This window comes from Acanthopagrus latus, chromosome 20, assembly GCF_904848185.1.
Source record: "Acanthopagrus latus isolate v.2019 chromosome 20, fAcaLat1.1, whole genome shotgun sequence".
Lineage (NCBI taxonomy): Eukaryota > Metazoa > Chordata > Actinopteri > Spariformes > Sparidae > Acanthopagrus > Acanthopagrus latus.
Window position 1 is genome coordinate 24,331,547 of NC_051058.1, and position 27,693 is coordinate 24,359,239.

Sequence of the window (27,693 nt, forward strand, 5' to 3'; positions counted from 1 at the left end):
GTGAGCTAACAGTGGCTAACAGGAGGCTAGTTAGCATGTTGCCAGTAGTAGTTTTATGTCCGAAACACAATGTCCATCTGTTGCCATGGAAACCATCCTTGTCTTCATCTGTGAGGTGCAACAATGTCCAAAGTCAGCTGACAGCTGGGCTCTGCTCTGATTGGCTGACAGCAGCCAGAGGCCCTCAGCCAATAAACTGCTGGTTCCAAACCTGAGGCCCTTTGAGTCCTGCTGTGATTGGTCAGATCCAGACGGAGCCGAGAGCAGCTGCTGGAGGCCTGCAGACCCTGAGACAGATCAACACTATGTCATAGAATTATATGGATTCTTACACCGTGGTCTGGGTGAATACCTGATTCTGATTAGCTGCAGGATGTCATATCTACTTAGGTCAGTCTAAGCTGAATATAGAGGAAAACTCTTTAGCATTATCCTATAGTGATACTACAGCAACAGGAGACCCGAGTTGAGTGATGATGCCCACCATGTTGCTGTGACTCACCAGTGTGTATTAGGACCAGAGGATGAAGGCCAAGGAGAAGAAGAGGAACAGGAAGAGAAACTAGAAGAAGAGGAAAACAGCAGAGAGTCAGCACTTACTGACAGTGTTCATGTGTTCCCACGGTGACGGATGGACTGTACATGAATGTGTTTCCATGGTAATGGACATTTACCTTCTCCTCCAGCTCTTTAATCTGGCGTTTCTGTGCTTCTATAACTTCCTCCAGATCCTTGTTCCTCTGTCTCACACACACACGCACAAACGCACGCACGCATGCACACACACACACACATCAAATGTCAATGATGTTGTACACCAAATATCAACATGAAACATAAAACTTGTTTTCCCTGTTTTTCTAACTGTTGTCTAAATGTTTACCTGCTGTGTGAGCTGCAGTAGTTCCATCCTCTCTCTGAGGATCTGGGCATCTCTCTCTCTCAGTTCAAACATCACAGTGCGTTTCCATTGGTCCATTGCTCTGCGAAGCCCCTCCCTCTCGTCCTCAGTCAGTGTTTCAGACAGATGACCTTCCTCCATCTTAAGTCCCTCCATCCTGGACTCGTCCTCCTGCTGCAGAGCCTCGAACAACATGGCCTCCAGCTCCAGGATCCTCTGCATCAATGGCAGACATCATACAAGAACACATTTGATCTTATCATATATATTACTGGAGCGCCCAACACATCAACAACTTTTCTCAACTATTTCAATCTTCACATTACACATTTATTTTCTTTGTTTCACCAACTAGTTAATTAATTATTCTGATCATTGCTGTCTGCTAGACCAGTCAGCTTCAGCTTCAGATTTTTTTAGTCTTTAGTGAATCAGATTCTCGTCCAACACACACCATCATCCACATCATCATCGTCATCGTCATCATCATCATCATCATCATCGTCGTGTGTGTGATGTCGGGTAAGGCTACTCACCTTATGAGCCTGATCCATCGACTGCTTCCTGTAGTCCAGCTCTTCATCCAAGTAACCCTTCTGTTTACTGAACAGATCCTAAAAACAGCAGCAGAGGTCAAAGGCCACTGTGTCACACTCACTGGGATTCAAACCTGCAACCTTCAGTTTCCCCCCAACAGCAGCAGATACATGTTTGTCATCTGAGTTTAAACTCTCAGAGAGCTGCTGATTGAATCTGTGAATCGATAAAATGTGATCACCTCCACCATGTTTGTCTGTTGCCATGACAATGAGCTCCTGTCTGCTACCTGTTTAGACTTAACTTTGAGTGAATTAGAGGTTAACTTCCTGTTCAGATGGATCGATCTCTCTCCTGCCACTGTCAATAAAAACATAAAACCCCGAAATACAAATAAACTGATGTAACTGTGTGCGTCACCAGCAGGTGGAGCTGAAGACATCAGGAGGAAACAATGGGAACACACAGCTGCTTACATCTGCTCACATTGTTACCTTCTCACTCTCTATGTCCAACATCTTCTGTTGCAGAGCTGACTTCGTCACTTCAATAGACTCCAACCACTGACAGACAGACAGGTGGAGATAGACAGACAGGTGGAGACACAAAACAAGTTTAATATCACAATTCAACAACAACAACCTGTAAATATTCATAAATTAAGTGATCGCAGGGAATAATTTCATGCTCAGCACCAGTAAGCAGGTGTGTTCAGGTGTGCTCAGGTGCGCTCGTTACCTTCTCTGCCAGAGTGAGCACTGTCCTAGCATGAATTACCACCACCTGCTCCTCGTTGGACAGATTCTGAAGAAAACACATGTAAAAAACAACATGTCAACAATATGTCAACATCATGTCAACATAATGTCAACAACATGTCAACAACACATAAACAAAATGTCAACAACACATCAGCAACCCATCAACAACACGTCAACAGCACATCAACAACACATCAGCAACATGTCAACAACATGTCAACACCACATCAACAACAAGTCAACAACACATCAACAACACATGACCACAGCACACTTTTACATAAAACACACAGCTGGAAGAACAGAACAGAACAGAACAGAAACAGGTAGAACAGGCTGGAAGACTTTAACATGAAACACTCGTACAAAATAAATTCAACATACACTTACGGCGTTATCTCCTAGAATGTCCAACTTCTTCATCAACTCACTGATGACAATCTCCTGATGGAACAACAATAAACAGTAATTACTGAGGTGTACTCAAGTGTTTACAGATATACTCAGGTATTTACAGGTGTACTCAGGTGTTTTCAGATGTAGTCAGGTATTTACAAGTGCACTCAGGTATTTACAGGTGTACTCAGGTATTTACAGGTGTACTCAGGTATTTATAGGTGTGATCAGGTATTTGCAGATGTAGTCAGGTATTTACAGGTGTACTCAGGTGTTTGCAGGTGTAGTCAGGTGTTTACAGGTATACTCAGGTGTTTGCAGGTATACTCAGGTGTTTGCAGGTGTACTCAGGTGTTTGCAGGTGTAGTCGGATATTTACAGGTGTACTCAGGTGTTTACAGGTGTACTGTTACTCACAGTGACTCCCTCCGCCTCACAGTAGATCTGCAGGGGACTGAGGCCTTCTGGAAAATATAGTTGTTGGAAGTTAATGCCAGGTGAGCGTCGTTCCCTCTCCTGAACAGTAAACATGGTTTCCATAGAAACAGAGAGTCAGTCAGTGTTGCTGTTCCCCTAGGTGTTGTTGTTGTTGTTGCTGTTGATGATCTTGTTGTTTCTGTCTGACTCTTGTTACCTCGAGCTCTAAGATCCTGAACTCCAGCAGCTCGTTCTGATCTTTGACGTCCTGGATGTCGTTTTGCAGCCGCAGAGCTTCACTGTCCATCTGCCTCACCTGACCAGTGTCACAAATATTACATCAGGTTTTATGTTTCATATCAACAGTTTTCTTAATAACATCAAAAAATACTCATGTTCACATAATTATGATTCCTTGTCTCTCTTCTATTTGGGGACAGTCATGCCCCAAGTTTCAGAATTACAGCTCCCAGAATGCTTTGGGCGATGTAACAGGAAAAAAATACTGCTGTGGAGTCAGTCAACTGTGAGCTACGTTTATTTTTAGACTGTATATTTGTTTCCATTGAATGAGCCGATAGCAGCTCCTGTCCACAGTGTAGTCATGGATGTAATAGATTACTTTAGCTGAATCTTTGTATCTGATTTCTAAGTGGATTTGTGGACATTCATGTGTCATGTGTTAAGCTTCACCTTTTCCACCAGCTCCTGATTCCTTTGATATAATGCCTGCTTCTCCTCCACCCACTTCACATCCTGACACACAGACAGACAGAGAGACAGACAATCAGTCAGTCAGACACACAGACAGAGAGAAAGACAGACAGCAATGTCAGCGGCAGTAACTCAACATTATCTACAGCTCTGGGGTCTCATTTATAACAGTCAGTAACGTTAACACTAACAGGGCTGGCTGAAAGTTGACGCCTGTAGTTGTTTTCTATAAAAACAGACTTGAGTTGAGAATGAGTGCACCTGTACGTAAACTCTGACATGTGACACACTGTCTGATAAACGAGACCTCAGAACTTTAACAGACCTGCTCTATGTTCTATGTTCTACATTCTAGATCAGAGGTGTGCAGTCATGTACCACAGAGAGCCAGCTGAGCAGGTGATGTCACAGATAAGCTCCTCCCCTCTACCAGATCATTGATTGGAGTCTCTGATCTGTTTGGGTGAGATATCAGCTGCAGGTTATGTTTTGCTCATTGTGGAACATAATTGGTCACTCTGTTCTATGTTCTACTGTTACTTCTACCTCCGTCTCGCTCTCATTGGTTTGCTGCCCCTCTGATCAGCATGAAGACACACCCCCTCCACGAGTCTACCTTTGAATCAATCAGATTACAGAGAATAGTCTCACCTGGTCAATGGACCAATCATATTGCTTGTTTGCTTATTTACAAACATAAAACCTTTTCTGCTCTATCATGAGCAGTGCATGTGTGTGTGTGTGTGTTACCAGTCCTTGTTGTTTCAGAGCTGACTCTAGATCTGCAACTCTGGTTTCATATCGACTGATTTCAGCCAGCAGCTGCTCTCTGGTCTGAAACACAGAGTAAAACCATCAACCGGTCAGTGCCTTGCTTCAGTACAGATAAGGCAGCCCTGGTTGTGGTGCTGCCTTGCTCAGAGGTCATGTCACCTTGATCTCCTTCTCAGCGTCGTAGTTTCCTCCGCTCGTCTCTGTCAGCAGAGCATATGCTCGCTGCAGCGCCTGATACTCCTGAGTCAGCTGACGGTAACGAAGCTCCGCCTCTTCACGCACACACACCTGAAATGCACATTCAGTCAGACCAGCAACAGAACCAGTCAGACTGGTCCCCTTTCCTCCTTAAGCATTTTACTTGTATCAGAATAAATCAAACTTAAGTCAAATTGTCAGTAATTTTTGTGAGTTTGTGTTTAAATGTAAATGTTAGTTTGATAGCAGCTTGTAAAATGTTTAAAATGTGGTGAAAATAAACAAAACAGAAGTTTGGTTCAATTATAGTGTGTGTGTGTACCTCCTCTGGTTCAGTATCTGGAGTTCTATCAGTGTGAAAGGACAAAGACGATCCATCAGAGTCCACTGATGCTTCTTCATCATAACCATAAAACGTCTCAATGACCTGCACACACACACACACACACACACACACGCACACACACACACACACACACACACAGGTTGATTAAGGTTCTCATTCAGATTGGGGTTCGGGGGGTAAATCAAGGAGAGATGGGTCAACAGGTCTGGAGCGTGTGTCTAGTCTCACCCTGCAGGCTCTGAAGGTTCGTTTCCTCCTTACTGAGTCCTGACGTCTGTACCTCAGTAACATGTCTCTCTCCTTGAGGACAGACAGACAACAACATCATCAGGGGTTTGTGTCACCTGATCAGTATTCTCTCTTTTAGCTCTGAGTTTAGTCTCCACCAACTCCTGAGGGAAATATCTGGAACTATGTTCACCACCAAGTCTCTCACTGAATGTAAAACACAGTTTTAACAGTAAAAGTATTTACAGTAGTAATATTACTGTGACTAAATACTTACTATAACATTCTTCACATAACCGGCTGTCTCCAGAGCCTGAAACACAACCAGTTTGATTTTAAATCCAGATGTTACACATGTTGATGTAGTAACAGTAGTCACTGTCCAGTGCAGTACTGGTAGTATTAGTACCTTGGACAGGTCGTCGATGATGTGTTGCTGCTCCACCACTTGTAACCTAAGAAATTCCATCTCTCTCTCCTCCTGGCTGTAACCATGGTAAGTGGTGCGGTCCAGGTCGTTGAGAGAACTCGGTCTTCTCTATGGAGACAACAAACAGGTCCAACAGTGAGGACGCCTCCTGTCTGAGCAGAACTCAGGCTTTTCTAGTTCGATTCTGAGTCTGCTGAATCACAGCTAGTCATTTTTAAAAATGTAGTGCATCTACTGTTTTATCTATGTATATGTCAAACACAATCAGAAAGATATGGAAGCATGAGATCACACTTTACAAGAATAAAGTGCATAACTTAGCTTCAGCTATCTCACATGTTAGTTTGAGTCTGTTCTCTGGTATAATCAATTATCTTCAGGTCTGAACTCAGTTACTGTGTTTTGGTTTTGCTCCATTTTAAATGATAAAATGACACACCGTCACCGGTGCTCATGTGTTGTCAGGGTACAGGAGAAGATGGTGAGGGGTTACCATAGTTACCATCTCCAGGTTCTCCTGGGTGACAAAGCGCAGCTTGTTGTCAAGGCGACGCAGCGCGAGAGCCAGCTCCTCGTTTTTCCTGCTCAGACGTTTGTTTTTGTCCAGAAGAGGAAGAAACTGACTCTCCGCCTCCCTCAGGCGCTTCAGCTGCAAAATGTGGGCACATGAAATATTAAAAATACAGCAAATATAGAAAATATATATGAATAGAAAATATTAAAATATAGAAACTATGACATTTCGGCGTTACCAGTTCATTGCGTTCTTCAGACAGAAGAGCGTTTCGATCCTCCAGTTTCCTGACGACGGCACTGAGCTCAGCAATTTTTAACTGAAACCTCCGAGTGTCCCGGTCCTCCTGAGACTGCACACACACACACACACACACACACACACACACACACACACACACACACACACACACACACACACACACACACACACACACAGCCAGTTATTTTTAGGTTCCTGCCATTAGAGACTGTTAACATCTGACATGCTTGTGCAGACGTGGTGGCCAGTAGCTCCTTCAAACATTAATTTGCGATCTTTTCACCTTTAACTGCTGAAGCACATTTCACTAATGAAATCCTCTCATCCAGAAAAGGAAGTGGGATTTGGACTGAGTTAAACAGACCGCGAGACAATCTCTGCCAACTCCATCTCCCAACTGGCCAGCAAGACCAGCTGGACCAACCCTAAACAACTGTAAGTGATGCGATTCCCCAGAAAGAGAGAAAAGAGCACCAGGGTAAGAGCTAAGCTAGAATGACTTGAACCTAAAGCTGTTCCTCACGGAAGCATACAACACTGCCAGACCAAGACTGAGAGCTGACATCAAGGAGGCAAAGAGGAGATATCAGCAAAGACTGGAGACAGACATCAACACCAGCAGAACTACAGACATGCAGCAGGAGACCCAGAACATCACTGGCTACAAAAACAGGAGTCATCAGTCTGTCTGATCTGGTTTTTACATTTCACATGATGTCAAAAGTCCAAATCACAGAGAAGAAAATCAACATTTGAGATCAGAGCGCAACTGCGCTAATGTTTAGATGGTCCAGTGGTCATGTGTTTAATGATGTCATGTCTTGTGACAAATGTACTTATTGTAAGTCGCTTTGGACAAAAGCATCTTCTAAATGCCCTCAATGTAAATTTTAATGTAAATGTCATGATAAAGTAAATTTATTTCATGCAGTGTCAGCAGGAAGAGGCGGGGCTTACAATATGAGGAGGAGTGTTAGGGGCTGGGTTAGGGGCTTGGCCTGGGACTAGCCCCACCCTCTGTGCATCTCTGAGGGCTGCGATTTGCTGCTCGGCAGCCTGAGTCTGCAGCTGGAGGCGGTGGGCGTGTCCCGCCTGCAGCCCCAGGGCTTTATCCAATACACTGACAGCTCTGTCCTTCAGCTTTATCTCATCCATCTGCACATAGACAGGAAAACAGGGAGGCAGACAGACAGGTAGACAGACAGGTGAGTCAGGTTAGAGTCAGACAGGTAAGTCAGGTAAGACACAGACAGCTTAGTCAGGTAAGACAGGCAAGTAGACAGACAGGTAAGTGGCAGGGTTAATCACAGAGACAGGTAAGGGGTGGGGTAAGTCAGACATACAAGTAAGGAGAATGTAAAATCAAACAGGTGAACATGAACCTGAAGTTCAGGTGAGTCATTCTGTCATCATGTCCCATGATGTCATACGTCATGCTACAAAACAAAAGCTCTTTAATGACTATATAACTGGGGACTTTTGTGCTGAAGGATTAACAGAATGTTTGTCGGTGAATTTTGTTGGCATTGATTCTTTGAACACTGCAGACAAGAAGTGCTTATTTGACCACGACTCAACACCATTGTGACATCAGTAAAACACCTTCCCTGCTGCGCTCAGCTGATGCTGCAAGTCAAATCGAGCTGGGCTGAGCCAGGACATATTTGTCTGGGCCTCTACACAATGTGTGATTGACTGCATCATGGGCCGGCACTTCCTCAAATACTGAGACATCTGTCACACACACACACACACACACACGCACACACATGTTACACGCCATAAGCAACATACCATGACTGTATCACATAGAATACATTACCACTTTGTAGCGCAAAGGCAAAAAGTCTTGTTGTCTTGTCTTGTTAATCGGACCTTGCTGAACTGGACTACTGGAAGTAGCTGATGAAGGTTAAGTGCAGTGACACTGTGTTGAGCATGTTGAGTGTGTTGTGTGTGGGACACTGTTTGTTGTACCAGTCTGTGTTTGACTCTCATTGTGTCTTCGTCTGTGTGGCTCAGTCTCTCTCTCTGTTTTCTCGTGTGTTCATCTTTATAACAACTGATTCATTCATCAGCTTTGTTCTGTTCTGCAGTGTTTGGATCACAACGTCCGGAACAGATTAACAGAATTCAAATGTGATGCCTCAGTACTACTGAAGAAATGGTTCCAGTCCACAGTGTCTTGTCTGATGCCCCGCATTTACTGTTATTTTATGTATTTGTGCAGAAAAGAACATATTTAGCTCACCCGTGGTGGCGGCAGGTGTAACTCTCTCACTAGTATTCAGTAGGAGGATTCCTAGTCATTTTGTTTTTTGTGATCATTTAAACATGTTTTTTTCATCAGGAGAAAGAAATATACATAAAAATCCTTTCAGTGCCCCATATAGGACAGAGAATGTGTTCAGTGTGATGCAGTGTGATGTAGTGTGATGCAGTGTGATGTAGTGTGATGCAGTGTAATGCAGTGTGATGCAGTGTGATGTAGTGTGATGCAGTGTGATATAATGTGATGCAGTGTGATGCAGTGTGACGCAGTGTGATACAGTGTGATATAGTGCGATGTAGTGTGATACAGTGCAACGTAGTGTTATACAGGGTGATTTAGTGTGATGCAGTGTGATACAGTGTGATATAGTGTGATGTAGTGTGATACAGTGTGATATAGTGTGATACAGTGTGATACAGTGTGATGTAGTGTGATACAGTGTGATACAGTGTGATATAATGTGATGTAGTGTGATACAGTGTGATGTAGTGTGATGTAGTGTGATACAGTGTGATATAGTGTGATGTAGTGTGATGTAGTGTGATGTAGCGTGATACAGTGTGATGTAGTGTGATACAGTGTGATGTAGTGTGATGTAGTGTGATACAGTGTGATGTAGTGTGATGTAGTGTGATACAGTGTGATGAAGTGTGATACAGTGTGATGTAGTGTGATGCAGTGTGATACAGTGTGATCTAGTGTGATACAGTGTGATACAGTGTGATATAGTGTGATGTAGTGTGACGTAGTGTGATGTAGTGTGATACAGTGTGATGTAGTGTGATGTAGTGTGATGCAGTGTGATCTAGTGTGATACAGTGTGATACAGTGTGATGTAGTGTGATACAGTGTGATGTAGTGTGATACAGTGTGATACAGTGTGATGTAGTGTGATACAGTGTGATACAGTGTGATATAGTGTGATGTAGTGTGATACAGTGTGATGTAGTGTGATGTAGTGTGATACAGTGTGATACAGTGTGATACAATGTGATATAGTGTGATGTAGTGTGATACAGTGTGATGTAGTGTGATGTAGTGTGATACAGTGTGATACAGTGTGATATAGTGTGATGTAGTGTGATACAGTGTGATGAAGTGTGATACAGTGTGATGTAGTGTGATGTAGTGTGATACAGTGTGATACAGTGTGATACAATGTGATATAGTGTGATGTAGTGTGATACAGTGTGATGTAGTGTGATGTAGTGTGATACAGTGTGATACAGTGTGATATAGTGTGATCTAGTGTGATACAGTGTGATATAGTGTGATGTAGTGTGATATAGTGTGATATAGTGTGATGTAGTGTGATATAGTGTGATACAGTGTGATGTAGTGTGATACAGTGTGATACAGTGTGATATAGTGTGATGTAGTGTGATACAGTGTGATATAGTGTGATACAGTGTGATATAGTGTGATACAGTGTGACGTAGTGTGATACAGTGTGATACAGTGTGATATAGTGTGATGTAGTGTGATACAGTGTGATATAGTGTGATACAGTGTGATGTAGTGTGATACAGTGTGATGTAGTGTGATACAGTGTGATACAGTGTGATATAGTGTGATGTAGTGTGATACAGTGTGATGTAGTGTGATACAGTGTGATGTAGTGTGATACAGTGTGATACAGTGTGATATAGTGTGATGTAGTGTGATACAGTGTGATATAGTGTGATGTAGTGTGATACAGTGTGATATAGTGTGATGTAGTGTGATACAGTGTGATATAGTGTGATGTAGTGTGATACAGTGTGATGTAGTGTGATACAGTGTGATATAGTGTGATGTAGTGTGATACAGTGTGATACAATGTGATATAGTGTGATGTAGTGTGATACAGTGTGATGTAGTGTGATACAGTGTGATATAGTGTGATGTAGTGTGATACAGTGTGATGTAGTGTGATACAGTGTGATATAGTGTGATGTAGTGTGATACAGTGTGATGTAGTGTGATACAGTGTGATATAGTGTGATGTAGTGTGATACAGTGTGATGTAGTGTGATACAGTGTGATACAATGTGATATAGTGTGATGTAGTGTGATACAGTGTGATGTAGTGTGATACAGTGTGATATAGTGTGATGTAGTGTGATGTAGTGTGATATAGTGCGATGTAGTGTGATACAGTGTGATGTAGTGTGATATAGTGTGATGTAGTGTGATACAGTGTGATGTAGTGTGATGTACAGTGGAACCCCGGCTTATGAAGACCCTATTTAACGAAAAAAATTCAAGTTATGAAGGCACTTAACAGCAATATTTCTGCCCGTGGTACGGCAAAATGCCCGCATAACGAAATCCCACAAATACAGGAAAATTCACGTTAATTTCAAATTTGCCGCGACCGAAATAAAAAAAAAGTTTAAAAAAATGTTTTAAAAAATATCATAGCACAGTATACGTACGTACATTAATTAACGTAAATGTAAGTTTTAGTTTAGTTTATGTTTAGAATTAAATTCCATATGTTATGTACATGTACATGTACACGCACGTATGTATGCATGCATACGTATGCTTTCTTCAGCCTCCGCCACCTCCTCCTCCACCAAGAACTTCGTCTTCAGCCAGCATCGCCTCACTCAAAAGGTACATACATAATTTATTTTATTGATATTTATTAATAAATTTATAATTTATAAATTATTTTCTTCATTTCAGATTGTATTTTGGAATATTCTTAGTGTTTTTTTTCAAATATTAAGTCATATTTGTAGAAGAAATACATGACTGGTAGGGGGCCTGGAACGAATTAGGCTATTTATAGGGAAAAAGGTGCTTCGACTTACGAAAATTTTGACTTACGAAAGACCCTCTGGAACGAATTCACTTCGTAAGTCGGGGTTTCACTGTAGTGTGATGCAGTGTGATACAGTGTGATGTAGTGTGATATAGTGTGATACAGTGTGATGTAGTGTGATGTAGTGTGGTACAGTGTGATGTAGTGTGGTACAGTGTGATACAGTGTGATGTAGTGTGATGCAGTGTGATACAGTGTGATGTAGTGTGATATAGTGTGATACAGTGTGATGTAGTGTGATGTAGTGTGGTACAGTGTGATACAGTGTGATGTAGTGTGATACAGTGTGATACAGTGTGATGTAGTGTGATACAGTGTGATATAGTGTGATGTAGCGTGATGTAGTGTGATGTAGTGTGATATAGTGTGGTACAGTGTGATACAGTGTGATGAAGTGTGATACAGTGTGATACAGTGTGATGTAGTGCGATCAAGTGTGATACAGTGTGATGTAGTGTGATGTAGTGTGATACAGTGTGATGTAGTGTGATACAGTGTGATGTAGTGTGATGTAGTGTGATACAGTGAGATACAGTGTGATGTAGTGTGATACAGTGTGATGTAGTGTGATACAGTGTGATGTATTGTGATGTAGTGTGATACAGTGTGATGTAGTGTGATACAGTGTGATGTAGTGTGATACAGTGTGATACAGTGTGATACAGTGTGATGTATTGTGATGTAGTGTGATACAGTGTGATGTAGTGTGATACAGTGTGATACAGTGTGATGTATTGTGATACAGTGTGATACAGTGTGATACAGTGTGATGTAGTGTGATACAGTGTGATACAGTGTGATACAGTGTGATGTAGTGTGATACAGTGTGATGTAGTGTGATACAGTGTGATACAGTGTGATATAGAGTGATGCAGTGGCTCGTACCAGTCGGCGGATCTCCCTCTCACAGTCTCTCTTCGTCTTGTTCAGTTCCTCCTGGTGTTGGTGATGAGCTGATCGTAGTTCTGCTGCCCGGGCCTGGCAGGCCTGCTGAGCCGATGTCAGAGCCTCCTCAGCTGTCCTCTTCGCTCCTCGTAGCTCCTGAACCTCCTGATGAAGGCGACATCGCTCCAACTCCCAGCTCCTCCTCGCTTCCTCCACCTCTGCCAGCAAGGCAGTCCTAACCTGAAGAATGAGAGGACAGAGTGTTAAACATTTGAACACACAGACAGACAGAGAAACACACACAAACACAAACACAAACATACACACACACACACACAGATAGACAGACCTTGTCGGCTGATCCATCCCTCAGCGTTGTCACCAGTCCATTGAGACGTTGAATCTCTCCATCTTTGATCTTGATGACTCTCATCAGCTCCATCTCATGTTGCCGTAGTAACGTCTCCCTGGTAACTGCCAGCTCTTTCTGCTTCTCCTCGTGGAGTTTAGTTTTCAGCTCCGTCACAGCAACCGTTGCTCTGTGATGCTCCGCCTTCACCTCCTGACTCTTCTCTCTCTCCAGACGACTCACCTGAGGATGGACAGGAAATAGTACTCAGTGTTTTAGTACAGTACAGTAGTAGAAGTATTGATAGAAGTCCCAGGAGTACTCTGGGATTTGTAGTCCTTACCTTGTTCTTCTCCTGTTGTAGTTCTATCTGGATGTCTGTCAGTTTGGCTCTAAGCTCTTCATTGGCTGCTTGAAGGGTCGCCATGGCGTCAGGTCGCTCTCCCTTCCCCCGCCCTCCTGCACCTCGTCTTGACATCACCACCTGCTGGCTCCCCCCAGTGAGCTCTCTGTCAATCTAAGGTGAGACTACATCTGGACCTATGACACACACACACACACACACACACACACACACACACACACACACACACACAGTAGTATCAGCAGTACTTGTGTGTGAAATCACTTCCTGACTTACCTGAAACTGATCACCTGTGTTTGATGCAGGGCAGGTGAATCACACACACACGCACACACACACACGCACACACACAGTTGAGGCCTAACTGAAAATACACACACACACATTAAAAGATGTGGCTCACTCACCGTCCAATAGGAAGCCTCAGACACTGCATTGCTGTGTGTGTTTGTGTGTGTATGTGAGAGAGAGAGCAGGTTAGCCTCCTATCCTGAGCATGCTAACCTGCTATCTTCCCTGCAGCTGTGTGCCTTTCTGTATGTGTGTGTGTGTGTGTGTGTGTGTGTGTGTGCTGCAGCTGAGAACCTCAGCCTCTCTCCACCTGTCTGTCTATCCACCTGTCTGTCTATTTCTCTCTCTCTCTCTCTGTCTGTCTGTATCTATTAGCAGTTAGCTGCTGTCAGTGTGTGTGTTTGTGTGTCGGTGCAGTTAGCATCTCTGCAGCCTCTGCTGCCGTCATCCTCCTCCTCTTCCTCCTCCCAGCATCCTCCAGTGTAACACACAGCTGAAGCATCAAAGCTCTGTCTCCCTCTGCTGGAGGCTCTCCGTCATTACATCATCATCATAACCACACTGACGTTACACCGTCACTATCGTTATCATCACACCATGAGAGCTGTGTCTCCCTCTGCTGGAGACTCGCTGTCTTTACACCATGGTCATGAGGAAAGACTACTCAGATATTTTAAGTGTGAAGTACTTTAGTTACTCTTTCCTGTTCTCCAGGATCAGAGTTGAACTCAGTTTGAAGGTTGAGGTAAATTCTGGCTCACTGCTTCTCACCAATATCCTGATTATTGATCTGGATCAGTCTGAGGAATTCATCTGCGTGCTGTAAACAACTGTGACAATACACACACTAGACCCTGTGGTTTTGACCGGACCCTGTGGTTGTTCTCTGTCATTGGTACTTTTGATCTGACCAGGGGCCTGTTTTAGGAAGCAAGTTTAACAAACTCTCAGTCAAAACCTGTACTCTAGGTTGACCAACTCTGAGCTGTCAAACTCAGAGTTTTCGGTTTCAGAAAAGGTGTTAACAATTAATTCAATCAACTCCGAGTAAATGTTACCCTGAGTGAAGCTCGTGCATGAGGATATAAAAAGCCCTCATCAATGGAACGCAGATAACATGATCCACCACGGCAACAGGTGAAAAAAAAGCCTCGATCCTCCTACTTGTCCCCAGTGAAGCTGGAAATATTAATGACCGTATATGCAGAAAATAAGCATATTTTCAAAAAAAAAAAAAGCAATACTGTGACAGTAGCAAAAGAGCAAGAGCTTGTGTGGCAGAAAACTGCTGACCGAATCAATGCGTGAATATTAAGCAATTCGAGAAAAAAAAGGAAATGTTTCTTTCTGAGTGTTCCACTCATTCAGCATTTATATTCTATATGTGTGTTTGAGCACACAGGTGCAACTCAACAGGTACAAAAAGGACTTGGTAGCAACTAAAGATGAAATATAAAAATATAGTCCAAACAGGTAAGGTATAATTTAAATACAAGCAATTGTGGTGTGGTTTAGCCTGCCCTCATTAAACAGCATTCAGTGGCTACATTCAACATGTGATAGCGATATTTAAGTAAATCCCCTAAACAAAGAAAAAGCCAAATCTTCAGCCATCACTGCCAGTATTTAATATTGTCAATATGGAAGCCACACGTACATGCCTGTTGTACATGCATGTTTCTAAATTTGTGTTTTCTGGATATTTTCAAACAGATGGTGGTCCACCACCACCACCGCTCACAGAGGCTGAAGAGATGGCCCTCAGTCAGAACAATGGGTGAGCTACTGCTGAGGGCATCTCTCGGGGGAGCTCATCAGAGCCCACCATGCCCCAGGACACAAGGGCCTACATAAGCGGTAAGTTATTCAGATGAATAGTATATGTACATTCATCTTTTTTCTAGTGTTAGCCCAGTAATGGCCATCCATTCATCATAGGCACAACTTGGCATGCTGATTTTTCTTGTAGCAGTAGGCTACAGTTCTCTGTAATTGGTTGCTCTTGCTCTCAGACATCAGTCTATTTCAAGGTGACTCAGAGTCTGAAAAATTGTGATGGGACCTGCACACTATTGTAAATAAAAAGAAAAAAAAAGAAAGAAAAAGAAATGCAATTTTCTGGGTTATCATCAACTGACTAATCTTCTTCTACCAGTTACTGATGGTGTAATCTGTTTTGTGGAGCCTTAACAAACTATAACAAACCACCATGCTGTTGTAAGTATGCTTAATATCCCACAGAGTTTTCATGATGGATAGAATATAACACAACATTTCTGTGTGAATACAGGAGGATGATGAAGACACCCTATCTGCAACTACAGAGAGGGAAGATGCAGGCCTGTTGAGGTTTCCACCTTTTTAAAGTAACTTTGGCCTCAGTTAATGAGTGTTGTTCCACAATGCAGCTTCTTTCTCTCTAACAGAGCAATGCTGGAAATTACAATGAGGATGAGGGTCCATCAACCTCCACAGCACAACTTACCTCAGTATTGACCAACAACTTACTATGACAGTAAGTAGACACTGTGAAATTCAGCGTCATTTGTGTTCCTATAGCTCCCTGTGAAACAACTGTACAAGGTGTACTTGCAAACACAAATCAATAAGTCAAATCTGGAAATGGATCACATAAGGCTGCAGATTAAAAAGACACAAATGGAAATACAACTGCTGGATCATCAGTTAAAGGTGGGTGATGTGCCCACAGGTGGATGATTTTTAATTGTTTCAATAACAAAGATTAATTGTACAACATTTGTACTTCCAGGAAATAAAGAAGACCTTATAAAATAAAAGGCATATTGTCTCTCTTTGACACTGGGGAGGTCATGGGTCAGTTAGAAATGATTGAAGCATATCATGTCTCTAGCATCTCTTCCATCTCGTACATCGTTCCCCACTGATTGTGGCAATGTTGTGTAGGAATACACATGCCACTATGAAAGTGTAAATTTGGGCATTGAGCATCCCAATGGTCATCTCCACCCTGGCTCCTGTCCTGCAGAGAGCTATGTTGTAGCGTTGCTGTGGGCCGGGCTCAGGGTCAGGGTAAGGGGTCAGCAGATGGGGCAGGCAGGATCACCTCTGTCTCCGAGTAGGTAACCATCGAACTCTCCTATGATAAAACAAGATACAGTTTAATGTTTCAGTTTCAATAGGAAGAAACAAAATATCGATCATAGGATATAGCTTTACTCTATATAAACTCCCCACAGGCAAATGTATCACTCAGTGTAGTCCCAGGCCACTTTGCTTCCACATTGTTGATCATGTAGTCTGCATCACACATGATCTTCACAGTGGTGAGAGTAACAGTAATTAGTAGCAGTAGCTGTATTGAAGTGTAGCCTATTTCATTTGGAATGTTAAAAGCTACTATTTAGGCTTACCTGTACATTAATGCTGTGGACAGATCTCCTATTTACATAATCTCCTTCATTTACTGAAGGGGCTATGACGGGAACGTGTGCCATCAATGCAGACAATCACACCTGGAAACCCTAAAATATATTAAATTGACTGATTAGTGCCTCGAGTCTCAATCTTTATGACATTACATTAATTATTGCTTACACTGATACATGCAATTCTATGGAACGCTTCCTTGAGATGTCTGGTGGGTCTGTGACATGGGAACACTACAAACGTGTATAGTAGTCATTTCAGTGCTACTGTCACATTTCTGACAGCCCGACCGACAGCTGCCTTGGACACATGCTCTGCATCACCAGTGTTGTACAAAAAACTGCCGTTGGCAAAAAAACTAAGTGCAAAATAAAGAATTTGCTTGGAACCGAGAGCATTTCCACCTGTAAGTGATGTGAGGGCTGAGAATATTGTTTAGATAAATTATTGATGGTGCATAGAAATGGAAACCACAAACAGGTACTCATCAGGGAATGATAAAACATCCAATCCGAGTCTGATAATCCTCTCCCAACAGAGATTTCTGCAGAGTATTTGTGCTTTGACATCAACTTGCTCCTCGAGAAACGGACACGCCATGTCTGCAACTGCCTTCAGTCTGCAGGCTTCAACTTAGGAGCAGGGGAAACTCAGGGTTAGTTGAAGCAAACCTGCCAGCGAGCAGGTTAGTTTCATGGAGTATGTTGCTTGGGTAGCTTACTCAGAGTTATGATGAACTGGCTTTATGAAACTGAAAAACCAGAGTTTTCCTCATCTCAGGGTTGACTAACTCAGGGTTTTCACTGAACCTGCTTTCTGAAACAGGCACCAGGTCAGGCTTCCAGTGGACCAATAATTGCTCTGGTCAGGGTCTTTACCCAGTTCCTCCTCTGGACGTTTGTTGGCCTCTCATCATGTTCCAGGTCCAGGAGATCCACCAAAGACCAGCAGTTATTTTCACCAGCAGGTTCTCTGATGCAGTGACTCCGCTCAGTTCCTTTCAAAATAAAATTCCAGACTGACATCAGAGATACAGATATAGAGACACATAGAGAGAGATAATGGCATAACTTTATTGTGTCATTCTTCCCAAAAAATATTTATAAATAAATATTCAGACGCTGTAAATATACAGACAGAGACAAATCAATAAATAAATAGTCGTCTTTAAAAATTCACAATAACTTTTCAGAAAAAACAGCTGGCTTTGTCTGCAAAACAGGACACACCTGCAGAGCACAGTCCAAGTCTGCTCTAAAATCACTGGACTGCCGGTTAGAGCACTTTCCACCATGTGCAAGCAGCAAACCCTGAGGACAACACAGGATTCTTCAGGACCCTCCCATGCTCTGTTCCCAGCATTTGAGTGGCTCGTCTCAGGACGCCGGCTCTGCAACCCAGGCTGCAGGGCACAGAGGAGGAGAGCGACCTTTGTTCCCGAAGCTGTTCAGCTGTTCGATTTGTAAAACTCGGTGCCTGGAGCTTTTTCTCACTTTAGTTTTTTATTGATTTTTCACATTTTGTACACATACACCCCACATCTGACAATACCAAAACCAAATAAAACCACACTAGAAAACCAAAACCTAAACAAAATACAGTCCTGTTGGGAGTTGCATTCCTTCTTGTTCATTCATTAGTTCTCTCAGTTTTGTCCCCTGTGTATTATTTTCTTGTCCATTTCAGCCATTTGTCCTCCAGATATGTTTTTTGCAAACTTAAGCGATGTGTCAATTTTTCCATTATCTAGCCCATTTCCTTGTGATAGCTTTTTTTCCCAGCTTTTAACAGAATTTTACCAGGTACCTCCCCTGCATGTACATTTTCCTCTGTGAGATTACACAAATAGAGTACCTTACAGCACACAGGGATCTCATATCAACATTTCTTGCAAAGTTTTATCTGCCATCTTCCAAAACAGTTGCACCTTATCACCTCTCCAAAAGAAATGTGCATGATCTGAGCTTAATGCTTCACCTCTCTCAGCATGATAGATTTACACTCAAATATTTACTCTCAACTTTAGGCGTGATAAAGAAATTGATCAAAAGAGAAATCTCCATATCCACGACTTGGTGGATGTTTGATGTATTTTCAACATATTTAGCTTGTCAAAACTTTATTTGTTGTACTCTGACTCCCACTTTTCTTTATAATATTTATATATAATTATGTATTCTTGTTTATTGTCAATTTTTGGTGCAGTGCTGATACTATTCTAATTTTGGTGTCCTTGTAAATACTAATCATTGTTTGTATGACACCATTCACTTCCATGGAGGGGTCCATCTTGATATCTTTCCTGTAATAATCTCTTTGTTGTAAGTACCTGTAGAATTCATGTTTACCCAGATCATATTTGACTCGCATATTCTGTAAACTCTCCAGCCCCCCATCTTTCTCTAGGGTGCACCATGCCGTAATTCCCTTTCCCACTGTTAACGGGCACCCTAACCCTTGTCATAACTGGCCGGTTTGAAATTACTGCTGTCAGGTTGGGGTTTAAAGGGGAAAACTATGGAAGGGGAAGGTGGACCCAAACGCAGTTACACACAGGAGGCAAAATAAGGAGGAACAAAAGGCGAGCTTTAATGAAAGCTGATACAAAAACCAAAAGCAGACAAAACAGGGCAAAAGACAAAGTAGCAAACAAGAACGAGACAAAGTAGCAAAAGAAAACAGCTAGACAAAGTACAAATCAAAAATCAAAGCTCAACTCAAAACATGGAAAACTCAAAACCAAAAACATACCAAACGGGACAGGAGCATGGAACAGGTGCATGGAACAGGAGCATGGAGCCGTAGCATACAGAAAACAGAAAACAATGACCGGACAAGGAGTGAGGGGAACACAGAGACTAAAGATATGATGAGGAACAGGTGAGGAGAGAGGAGGAAGGAAGCCAGGTGTGATAATGAGGGGGAGGAGCACAGAGGAACAGACCAGGAGGGAACAAGACAACAGACAGAGGGAGCCAGAGGGGAGAACACAGGAGAACTTAAAGGACACATGAAGGCATGGAAAAATCAGAACATGAGACACAAGACAAGGAAAAAACAAAACACATAACACAACAAGACATAGAAAAAAAGGACATGAAATCAAAACCCAAAACCAAAAACCAGATACAAGGACAACACAACAGGAGACATGACAACTGCCAGATGCGACTCACTTTAACAAACGTATGTCCTTATTTGCCCCATAATTTTTTAACACTTCTATACCATAATTCCAGAGTGAACAATGTAATTTACCTCTTCCTTTGTAATATCGGCCGTTAGCCTATCATTTTGAATATTACCGATCGATGGCAGGTCCACTGAATTTAGAAACACTCTCATTTCGTCTTCATCTGCATCTGGCAGTGTATATGATCCTCATAGTATCTGTGGAAGATTTTCTCTGTCTCCTCTGGGTTGTAACTCACTTGTATTTGGATCTCTAATTTTGCATATGTTGCTTATCTCTTCTTGTTTTTGTATTCATTTTGCTGGCAATTTAGTAGCCTTCAAGTCTGCTTCATAGTAGTTCTGTTTCAATAGCAAGTCATTTATCTTTATTTTCAATATCTTGATCTGTTGTAGGTTTTTGTATTGTTTGTATTCTGATATTCCTATTCAGATTCCCTCAGATTATCTTCCCGTATCTTTCCCGTAATGACAGCCTTCATGGCATCCCACATTATATATTCCTCAATATATCTATTTATTTCTGCTTTTACTTTCTCTTTTCTTTGTTCGCTACTAAAATTTCCTATATTGAGTCTCCATGTGTCTTTTCCTGTTGTTTATGTTAATTTTCAGGTTATGGTCTGACACATCTGCAGCTCCGATCTCACAGTCCTTCATTCTGAAGCTGTCACTCTGATACACAAGGAAGTAATCTATCTATGAATGAAAGTTTATGCGCAGCTGAATAATGTGTGAAATCATTTTAACCACAAATGTAAATGTATTTTATTGGGATTTTATGTGATATACCAACACAAAGTGGTGCATAATTGTGAAGTGGAAGGAAATTGATAGATGGTTTTAATCTTTTTTTTTTTTACAAATAAAAAACAGAAAAGTGTGGTGTGCAAAAATATAGTACTAAATTGATGATTAAAACAAGAAAGTGATCAAGTCTGGCCATTGATATCAGATTGTCCCTGGAGTGACTCCAGGTGTACTACCTGTCAGTCCTTTTCAAACCTCTCCAAACATCCTTTAAATCTGTTAGATCCTGAGATCTGTGCCCTTAAGGGACTGTTTCAATTTGGTAGGCTAGAGTAATCTTTAACAACCTTTAAGATATTTTGCACACTCATCATCATAATAAAGAATACCTATTTGCAAAAATCACAATTCAGTAAATAAAATATTTATCTTAAAGAGCTGAGGATGGTCAACATCACTTTGAATAATTTTCCTGTAAATTATGTATTATACATAAAATTACTTTACGGTAGTAGTCCATAAACCAGAACTACAGTATATTTCTGTATTCACTCTGTTAAATGATTTCACAGTCTGATACAGTAAAAATAAATAAATGCAGCATATTTCCGTTATTATTTGGAAATTAGAATAATATTCTGTTGAGGTTGTTACTTTAACTTCTCAAAGTTTGCTGTAGACAGGCACAGTAGATAATAAAATAATTAATTTAGCAGTTTCTTATAATATCAGTCTTCATTGCAATCAATATTGATTGTAATGAACTTCATTATTCTCAGGGCTATAGACAATTGCTTAAGATATGCATTATAGTGAATATTATGCAAAATAAGCAATACAAACTTAGAGAGAATCAAAATCAAATACCTTTATTTCAAAGAACAATGTCAATGTCAACATGAATACTGCTACTTTCAAAAAATGGCAAAAAAGAAAATGAACCCTGTTGGACGATGCTGAGAAGAGATTTCTAGTAGCAAACAGAAACAGCCTAGCAGTGTCTGCTTTAGACTATAGAAATAAAATTAAATTCTTAAATTGCTCATCATTATAGTACAGTAGAACATTTTGACAATATGCATCAATAATCTGCATCATTTAGGGATGAAACTGTAAGGTAGGCACCTGTGCCACTGCAAGCTAGACTTGCAGGTTACCTTTTAAAACTGTCCTGTGTGGTAGGCTTGTGTTTTTACGTCTTAGCTCTTGTGGATCCAGGAGGTATGACCATCACTTTAGGAGCTGCTGTTCCTCTCTGCAGCATTATTCCAGTGTTGCCACTGTCAAACAACAACAAACAATCATTATCATAATAACAAATAAACTATACAGTCAGGAGTGTACGGTATACACTCCAAGCTTATGCTTATACAGTTAATGATACCAGTATTCTTATGGCTTAATGTGGCAATGCCAGACTGTCAAAACAAAGAGAGCAAGATTAAAGAGCTCACCGATCTAGATGAAGTTCCATTCAAAGTCAAGGAGATTCTTCAGTAGCATGGCGACGTGTGTATTGATTGCAGAAGACTTATTCTGGACCATCACACCTTTCTTCTTGGAGACAACCTTGCCCTTTTTGGCCTTTGTCCCTCTCTCAGGATTTATATCAATGAAGTGCCTGAAATCAAAATAGTCCAAGATCAGAGTGGGGTTGCAACAACACACTGTTTTGTGTACATTCAATTAAATGCAATGAATAGTTTTTTTTGTCTTTCTTCATTGCACTTCATTATGGTCGATATGATATATAATGTGTCTATCAGTTAATCTAAATGAAATGTATATCAGGCAGTATCAGGCGAGGACTTGCAGGAAGACTGAGAGTTGTCTCAATGTCAGCTGCAGTGGTAGACACCGGTAAGGAACAAATACATTATGCTTACCATAATACGATTTAATGAAGAAAAATTCTGAGGTCCCCAAATTTACTCCAAGTCCAAACTTCATGCCAGCAGAGTGAACAAAAGAACGGCCAATTGTAATCCACAGTTGGTTGGTGAAAAGGGTTCATCTGCTGCTTATTTCCTTGTCGAATTCTGCTATGAATTACTTGAAGTCCTTTCTGCGATGTTTAGGCTGCTCACATACTTAATCGCATGTGTTGCTCCAAGGAAGAAGCAAGAGGAAGAACCCAGTTCTCTAAGTGGTTCTGGTTTATATACTCACTTGGATTGGTCCCCCTCCACATCTCGGCCTCTAGGATTCCACTGAATAATTGTCCATTGCAGCACGGCTCCAGTACCGTTTTGCTCCGTCGCCCCCCACCGGCTGTGTTTTGAGTGGGGCATGGCGCAGCACCCACGAACAGCTGAGTTGTGAGATCGGGAGTTCCTGCGATAATTACACAATCAATCACAACCACAGTTATATGTATATGTTATAAACACATGAACAAGAAGTGTTCCCAACTGCAGGATTAGAAGAAGAGCTTGGATATTTGTGTTGACGTCAACAGAGAATGTTTTTTTTAAAAAAAAACAAAAAACAGATGTTATGTTGTTGTTTCTTTATGTGACTTCCTGTCTGCTCTGTGCTGAATTTGGCTGAATTGCTGCATTGCGAATGGTCCAGACTGCCGGAGCAGATACACAATGCAGCAGAGCCAGAGGTATTAAACACATAGGCTAGAGTGAAACCTATCAGCTCCAGTACTGTGGCGGAGCTGTGAGGGAGTAGAGCTGGACTGAATACGTGTCTGGTAGAATGACTATGAGCAGCTCATTCCTCAGGTGACCAGGGGTCTTGTGATATCCATATATACAGCTGCATGAAAGCATTTTGACCGGCTGTATCACTGCCTGGTACAGCAGCACTTTGGACGCTTTGGACCGCAGAGAGTGGTAAAGACTGAGGAAAAGATCACCAGAACTCCACAGAGCAGGAGAGCTGCCTCCATCATCAAAGACTCCACCCATCCCCAGCACAGACTGTTCACACTTCTACACTCAGGAGGTACAGAAATGTGAAGTCCAAGACTACCAGATTGAAGAACCTGTTCTGTCCCACTGCCATCAGACTCCTAAACAGTAGATTATTCTACCTCAGAACTGTCGCGACTGTTTACTTTTTTGCAGCTTTTTCTTATTTATCACATGTGCCTTGCAAAAGTGCTTTACTGTGAGGTTGTACGGAGGAACAAGTTTCTTTACTGTGCATATGAAAATAAACACTTTAAATCTTGAATCTTGAAACTATGACAAACGCCACAACACAATCAACACAAACAAACACTAAACACATAGAACAGGAAAGATAGAAACTCACTCACTCAACCTCACTGATGCTCACACAATGCGCAGAGAGAGAGAGACATGGAGAGAGAGAGAGAGAGAGAGAGTGTGTGTGTGTGTGTGTGTGTGTGTGTGTGTGCCACTTATCATCCCATAACTGTTTTCCTCCATCATGATCAGGTTGCTATGACAACAGACATTAAGCAGTGGTCGGCTAAATCACTTTGATTACAGACAGAGACACTTCTGTCTGTCTGTCTCTGTTAGTTCTCTGCTGTTATGTTCTTGTCTCTTGCTGCATCATGCTGCTTAGTGGAATATAATAATGTAAAACTATAATAATATAATAATGATGCAGTAAATTAAGATAATAATATAATAATGTTATAACATAACAACATGACAACAATAACAACAACAGGTTTGTTTGAGGAACCGTTTAATTTAAAACGCATCATGAACAGCCAATGAAATGAATGAAATCTAAACACAAAGGTAATTTCAACACACAGACACTTTTCAATGAGGACATAAAAACATCCAATTAGAACTATGGGACAGGAAAATCTGTCCAATCACAGCTCACCGCAGCACTAACAAGTGAGGGGCGAGGCTTACATCACAACATTTTGTTGGTATACAGTGGCATTATGATAACATAGAACTTTTAACTGGTTCATCTTATCACTGCTCTGTCTGAAAGGTGCTCTACAAATACACTGTGATTGATTGATTGACTGATGGGTCAAGAAACACCGGACAGACAGACAGACAGACAGACAGACAGACAGACAGATATCTTTTGTTGTGCTGATTCTTTTTAAAGTCCAGTTCATCAGGGCCAGATGACATCAGTCCACCACAGTCTGTTCTGAAAAAAGTTATAAAACCACAAACAACACGTCAGAACCACACAGAAACTCTGGTCCCAGTTTGGTCTCACTGGTTCCATCTGGACTGTGTGGTTGTGGTCCAGTTGCTTGAAACCAGGATTAATCAGTGAGAACCAAGATCTGCTCAGTGTGGTGGAGCACACAGTCCAGGAAGGCATTCTTGGAGGTTCTGGAAGGTTTGGGAAGGTCCTGGATGAGTTCTACAAAGGCTTTGATGCTTCTGGGATGTTTTCAGACTCATCTCATCTTCCTAAGTTTGACTCTGTTCTCCTTGTCTCGTTTCTTTAAGGAAGTGATGTAATGGTGAAAGAGAACTTCCTGTTCCTTCTTCCTATTGACAGCAATGAACCGCGGGTCACCATGGTAATGAGCACAAAAGTCCTTAAAGGTGGATCTGCAGAGAACAACAAGGAGAACGGCTGGATTCAGGATTCAGCTTGTCACAGGTATAGAAAGTACAGGTGACACAGGTACGGTCGGTGCAGGAGACACAGGTACAATCTGTGTGCTGGATCAGCTGCAGTTTGAGTCTTAGTGATGTGACACACACATTAATACATGTTGGTCCAAATGAGCAGGTGGACTCAGATTGACTGAATAATTGAGAGTGATGTGATGAATAATGGATGAGAAATACCTGCTGGTGATCTTTGCCTCCTCCAGCAGCTGTTTGAACTCCTCTCTGGCTTTCTGCAGTTTACTCCTCTTCTCTTTGTACTCGTCCTTCACCCTGCTCTTCACAAACTGATCAAACACCTGCACACAGGTAACACTGATGTCACAGTGACATCATAACCACAAGACAAACTCTGCCGTATGATTTAAAACATCTAACACCATCTAAACCTGTTTCCTCTGGTCTGAAGTCAGCAGCAGGTATCGAGGATCAAACACCATCTTATGGAGCTCCTTCTCCCAGGTGGAGAATGCCGACACCTCAGGACAGAGCAGATTGATTTATTGATTTACATCTTCACACAGAAGTTTTTTGATCCCGTATGGGCAACTAATTGTGGGATATATTTAAGTTTTATTTCTCCCTGTTAGAAGTTTTTTTTGTTCTCAACATGGAAAGTTTTTCGTCCCTTTCGTCGGCTGTCACTGACAGATTGTAAACCCCACTGATGCGATGTGATAGTGATTTTGGGTTGTATGAAAATAATTTTATTTCATTTCATATATATATATATATATATATATATATATATGTGTGTGTGTGTGTGTGTATTACCCCTCTCTCGAGCATCATTTCCCTAAAATGAGCTACACGCAGCTCTAGTGGTAGGAGCTTAACTTCACCCGGACGATGGACAAGAGACACTGGTTCCTCTATTCTAGAGAGAGAGAGAGAGAGAGAGAGAGAGAGAGAGAGAGAGAGAGAGAGAAAGAACCAATCACATCACTCAGTGATGATGACATCAGCAGGTCAGAATCTTTAGCACTGAATAAAACTGTTATTTTTATCTAATTCACCTTATCTTTGTGCTGCTCTTTGATTGGTAATCCTGGACCTGGCCTGTAGACCCATTCGTAATTTGGTCTTGGGGGAATTTCTCACTTGAACTGAGTTAGTGCGTCCTTCGACATGAAAAATCACAGAGGTGCTCGTCTGCCATAGTACCACGAATTGCGCAATGGTCAAATCACATATGGCCGCCATTGGCTATGAGAAAATCTGTTTTGTTTCTGAATGTTTATATGCATGTAATACCTGCATTTTGACTAACCATGTTACGTGGAATTCATGTCTGCCATTGATATGACCATATTGGGTGATTTTGACCTTGAAAGGTCATGTCAAGGTTGACACAATTACAGAATGTAGTGCGAGTATCGAAATCATTGCTGCAGCAAAGCATAACCAGGATGTATTTTTCACATGAATTGCAGATCGACTGAAGGACGATGAAGATAGCTCTATCAAATCAGTCATATCAGCTGATTAATTTTGCCACAATCTCTGATGCCACAACTACATGCAAAAAAATGAATGTGGCATCAAAGCCAAAGCACTAGAGAAACCGTCCATTACCAACATCAAGCAAGTGTTGTTTGCTCATGCTATTTCATATATTGACAAGCTTTTGGCGAAGGGAGAATTTTGCGCTGTGAGTGATGTGGTGGAGTTTGCATTGAGCCTGTTGGAAGACGGCGAGGTGCTTACAAGTACCTTCCAGACCCGTGATATGAAACAGCTGATGCTTAATCACTACAGAAAATTGGTCACAATCTCTCCCAAAAGTGAATGAATCTGACATTTTTTTCTCATCTGACATTAACACTACTGACTCTGCCATCAAGCTGAAGAATCAGGACATAATGAGAGAGGCAGGCACCAAGTTGAGTTAAGTATTCCTGGACTTTGGTCTGCACAACTGCTTCTGTGACAGTACTGACTTGAAAGCATCATGGGAGACAACAATGATGCCAGCAACAATGATGCCAGCAACAGCCCTCACATGGAGAAGAGCCTCTACTGAGAAAACAGTATCTTCTTGAAGAAGAGGGGAAATGGGTGAGAGATCACAAGTGTACACAACTGCACTCTCGCAATACTTGTGTATAGCATTCTCGGTGAAGTAAAGCGAACACCATTGCATATTATGCTTGGCCATGCCTTTTATGCAAGAGATTGCAGCAAGAGCCTTCTCGCAACTTTCAACAGAATTGGTTCATGTTTGATCCAACAGACACTCAGATTTGCCTGCAGTTTTCTCGCTAGCTGTGCTGTGAAATGCTCAGAAGATAGAGAGACACCCATATCAAG

The 27,693-nt window shown here is 41.7% G+C and overlaps 2 protein-coding genes and 3 long non-coding RNA genes across 12 annotated transcripts in view; 1 reads left to right on the top strand and 4 right to left on the bottom strand.

The window, feature by feature from the left end:
* Window positions 1-34: 34 nt before the first annotated feature.
* jakmip3 (Janus kinase and microtubule interacting protein 3) lies at window positions 35-13,718 on the bottom strand. 8 transcript variants are annotated; one of them, XM_037081760.1, is made up of 24 exons: window positions 13,567-13,718; window positions 13,139-13,335; window positions 12,796-13,038; window positions 12,447-12,686; window positions 7,435-7,632; window positions 6,455-6,568; window positions 6,205-6,351; window positions 5,682-5,810; window positions 5,550-5,585; window positions 5,273-5,344; window positions 5,021-5,125; window positions 4,660-4,788; window positions 4,477-4,560; window positions 3,706-3,768; window positions 3,230-3,328; window positions 3,013-3,111; window positions 2,584-2,643; window positions 2,177-2,242; window positions 1,933-2,001; window positions 1,438-1,515; window positions 884-1,117; window positions 675-740; window positions 503-562; window positions 35-287 (listed from the first exon to the last, which is right to left on the bottom strand). In XM_037081760.1, the coding sequence occupies exons 2-23, from the start codon at window positions 13,271-13,273 to the stop codon at window positions 512-514; spliced, it is 2,517 nt and encodes an 838-aa protein (XP_036937655.1). In that variant the 5' UTR covers window positions 13,274-13,335; window positions 13,567-13,718; the 3' UTR covers window positions 35-287; window positions 503-511. The 8 variants fall into 8 exon arrangements, 7 of the variants coding, with proteins under 7 accessions (XP_036937655.1, XP_036937653.1, XP_036937650.1 ...); XM_037081758.1 differs by having other exon boundaries at window positions 2,590-2,643; window positions 6,196-6,351; XM_037081755.1 differs by having other exon boundaries at window positions 6,196-6,351.
* Window positions 13,209-15,961, top strand: LOC119009983. The gene is made up of 4 exons (XR_005071865.1): window positions 13,209-13,317; window positions 15,164-15,307; window positions 15,741-15,799; window positions 15,877-15,961. It is a non-coding gene; the product is annotated as an uncharacterized LOC119009983 (long non-coding RNA).
* A 164-nt stretch (window positions 15,962-16,125) lies between these two features.
* Window positions 16,126-19,690, bottom strand: LOC119009982. The gene is made up of 6 exons (XR_005071864.1): window positions 19,610-19,690; window positions 18,088-18,260; window positions 17,580-17,855; window positions 16,843-17,490; window positions 16,649-16,745; window positions 16,126-16,568 (listed from the first exon to the last, which is right to left on the bottom strand). It is a non-coding gene; the product is annotated as an uncharacterized LOC119009982 (long non-coding RNA).
* Window positions 19,691-21,747: 2,057 nt separating this feature from the next.
* LOC119010158 lies at window positions 21,748-23,128 on the bottom strand. The gene is made up of 3 exons (XR_005071920.1): window positions 22,970-23,128; window positions 22,255-22,421; window positions 21,748-22,080 (listed from the first exon to the last, which is right to left on the bottom strand). It is a non-coding gene; the product is annotated as an uncharacterized LOC119010158 (long non-coding RNA).
* Window positions 23,129-24,414: 1,286 nt separating this feature from the next.
* LOC119010095 overlaps window positions 24,415-27,693 on the bottom strand; it is a 49,022-nt gene continuing 45,743 nt past the window's right edge. The window contains exons 13-16 of the mRNA XM_037081965.1: window positions 26,158-26,260; window positions 25,773-25,862; window positions 25,564-25,682; window positions 24,415-25,320 (exon numbers count right to left, since the gene is read on the bottom strand). Coding sequence (XP_036937860.1) covers window positions 25,164-25,320; window positions 25,564-25,682; window positions 25,773-25,862; window positions 26,158-26,260 — 469 coding nt within the window. The 3' untranslated portion in view covers window positions 24,415-25,163. The remainder of the gene's footprint in view (window positions 25,321-25,563; window positions 25,683-25,772; window positions 25,863-26,157; window positions 26,261-27,693) is intronic.

Coding starts and splice junctions, on each gene's coding strand:
- jakmip3 (XM_037081755.1), bottom strand. CDS start 13,273: ATGTCAAGACGAGGTGCAGGAGGGCGGGGGAAGGGAGAGCGACCTGAC. Junction 5,811..6,195: donor ACCTGGAGATGGTAACTATG/GTAACCCCTCAC, acceptor TTGTCTCCATAG/AGAAGACCGAGTTCTCTCAA. Junction 5,586..5,681: donor TCATCGACGACCTGTCCAAG/GTACTAATACTA, acceptor GTTGTGTTTCAG/GCTCTGGAGACAGCCGGTTA.